General features: G+C 65.5%; 1 protein-coding gene across 1 annotated transcript; it reads left to right on the top strand.

The window, feature by feature from the left end:
- Positions 1–32: 32 nt before the first annotated feature.
- LMX1B (LIM homeobox transcription factor 1 beta) lies at positions 33–1,228 on the top strand. Its single transcript, XM_014467443.1, has 4 exons — positions 33–120; positions 357–655; positions 826–903; positions 1,046–1,228. Exons 1-4 carry the CDS (start codon positions 33–35, stop codon positions 1,226–1,228), a joined length of 648 nt encoding a protein of 215 aa, XP_014322929.1.
- Positions 1,229–1,808: the final 580 nt, after the last annotated feature.

Raw genomic sequence — 1,808 nt, 5'->3', positions numbered from 1 at the left:
GGGTGTGTCTCTGGGTGATACACATGCTCTGCATGGCGAAAGCGTGCCTGGTCATCCTGCCTGTGCGCATGCGCCTGCGAGTGTGTGGAGATGTCTGTGAGCTGCACTGCTCGAGCCTTGGTGGGCCCACGTGCCATCTGTATGTGTGAGTGCTGGTGGGTGAGTGTGCGTGAGTGTGTGTGTGTGTGTGCGTGTGTGTGTGTCTGTCTGTCTGTCACGGTCATGAATACTCCTGTGTGAGAACATCTGGAGCACGGTCCTTGCCTGTCAATTCTTAGTCCCTGGAAGCTTCCAGAAGGTTCTCTGGGCCCTGGGGCCTGGCTGGTGCTGGGCTGGCGGAACTGGTTTTCTCCCAGGTTGGCCCCTGGCCTGGGGTCTCCAGGTGCCAGAGGCCATGGCGGGTGTTGGCGGGAGGCAGAGGCTGAGCTTGGATCCCATCAGGCGGCTGACAGGCTGGGTTGTGTCCCCCACAGTGAAGAGTGAGGACGAGGATGGGGACATGAAGCCTGCCAAGGGGCAGGGCGGCCAGAGCAAGGGCAGCGGGGATGACGGGAAGGACCCCCGGAGGCCCAAGCGACCCCGCACCATCCTCACCACGCAGCAGCGAAGAGCCTTCAAGGCCTCCTTCGAGGTCTCCTCCAAGCCCTGCCGGAAGGTGAGGGGCGGGGGGTGGGGTGGGGTGACCGCACCTGCTGCCTTTCCAGACACCACCCTGTCCACGCCGGCTGGGGACGGGGATGTCCCTCCACCTCCCGCTCATCCATCCACCCCCAGCCCACCACCTCCCCCGGCCTGACCTGCCTCCCTCTCTCCCTCTCCTGGCAGGTCCGCGAGACGCTGGCAGCAGAGACAGGCCTCAGCGTGCGCGTGGTCCAGGTCTGGTTTCAGAACCAAAGAGCCAAGGTGAGAGGCCGCCGGCCCCTGCCCCGCCGGGCAGAGTGGAGGGGAGCTGCGGGCAGGAGGCAGAGGGCCTGGTGTTGGGGGGCAACTAATGGGGGAGGTGGGGGGAAGGGGCGGGGACTGGCACGAACTGTGTCTCCCGCAGATGAAGAAGTTGGCACGGCGGCACCAGCAGCAGCAGGAGCAGCAGAACTCCCAGCGGCTGGCCAAGGTGAGCCGGGGCCGGGGCCGGGACCAGGGGGCCTGGCTCCGTCACTTACACCAAGACGCCCAAGGAACCTCCCCCAAGGCCGTCAGCTCAGGGGACAGCTGCCTTGGAACCAGCTGAGCCCAGTGAAGCCGAGAGGTGGCAGCCACCACAGGACGCAGGAGAGGTGGCAGGGTGGGCAGCTGGAGGGGTGGCAGCCACCACAGGACGCAGAAGGGGTGGCAGACGTCCTGATGTTAAAACCTCAATCCTCTGCTCCCTGTCACCATGTGCCAGGCACCGAACGCATCACGTGACACGCTCGGTCTCACTTCTCACAGGTCCCCGTGAGGAAGGGCGTTGCCGTGTCCTATTTCACAGATGAGGCTGGGCTCAGTGAGACAGGGCCTGTTGGGCAATAAGGGACAGAGCCGGCCTCACGTCCGCGGGGCTCCTAAGCTGGTGCGCACCCTGACCACAGGCCCCGCTGCCCACGGCGGAGTCTCCAGAGAAAGTGCACGGTGTGGAGGAGTCCGGCTGGGCTCGTGCTGGGCGGGGAGGGGCTAGTTAAAGGGGCAGGAGGCAGCCCCTCCAACACTGGGCTTTGCCAAAATGCCAGGCCGGTCTCCCAGGCCTCAGGGGGACCTGGAACCTTCAGGCCTTGAAGGGAGGCACGGGGACTCTCTGGGGCACTGAAGTGGGTGGGGGCCCCGAGCTGCCC

This window comes from Myotis lucifugus, unplaced genomic scaffold (genome assembly GCF_000147115.1).
Source record: "Myotis lucifugus unplaced genomic scaffold, Myoluc2.0 scaffold_397, whole genome shotgun sequence".
NCBI lineage: Eukaryota > Metazoa > Chordata > Mammalia > Chiroptera > Vespertilionidae > Myotis > Myotis lucifugus.
Note: the sequence above shows the minus strand (reverse complement) of the source record. Positions and strands in the feature narration are given on the sequence as shown.

Excerpts from the sequence above, each read along its gene's own strand:
- LMX1B (XM_014467443.1), top strand. The coding sequence starts at position 33 with ATGGCGAAAGCGTGCCTGGTCATCCTGCCTGTGCGCATGCGCCTGCGA. Across the intron at positions 121-356 it reads GCTGCACTGCTCGAGCCTTG|GTTGGCCCCTGGCCTGGGGT; the intron begins GTGGGCCCACGT and ends GTTTTCTCCCAG. Across the intron at positions 656-825 it reads CCTCCAAGCCCTGCCGGAAG|GTCCGCGAGACGCTGGCAGC; the intron begins GTGAGGGGCGGG and ends CTCTCCTGGCAG.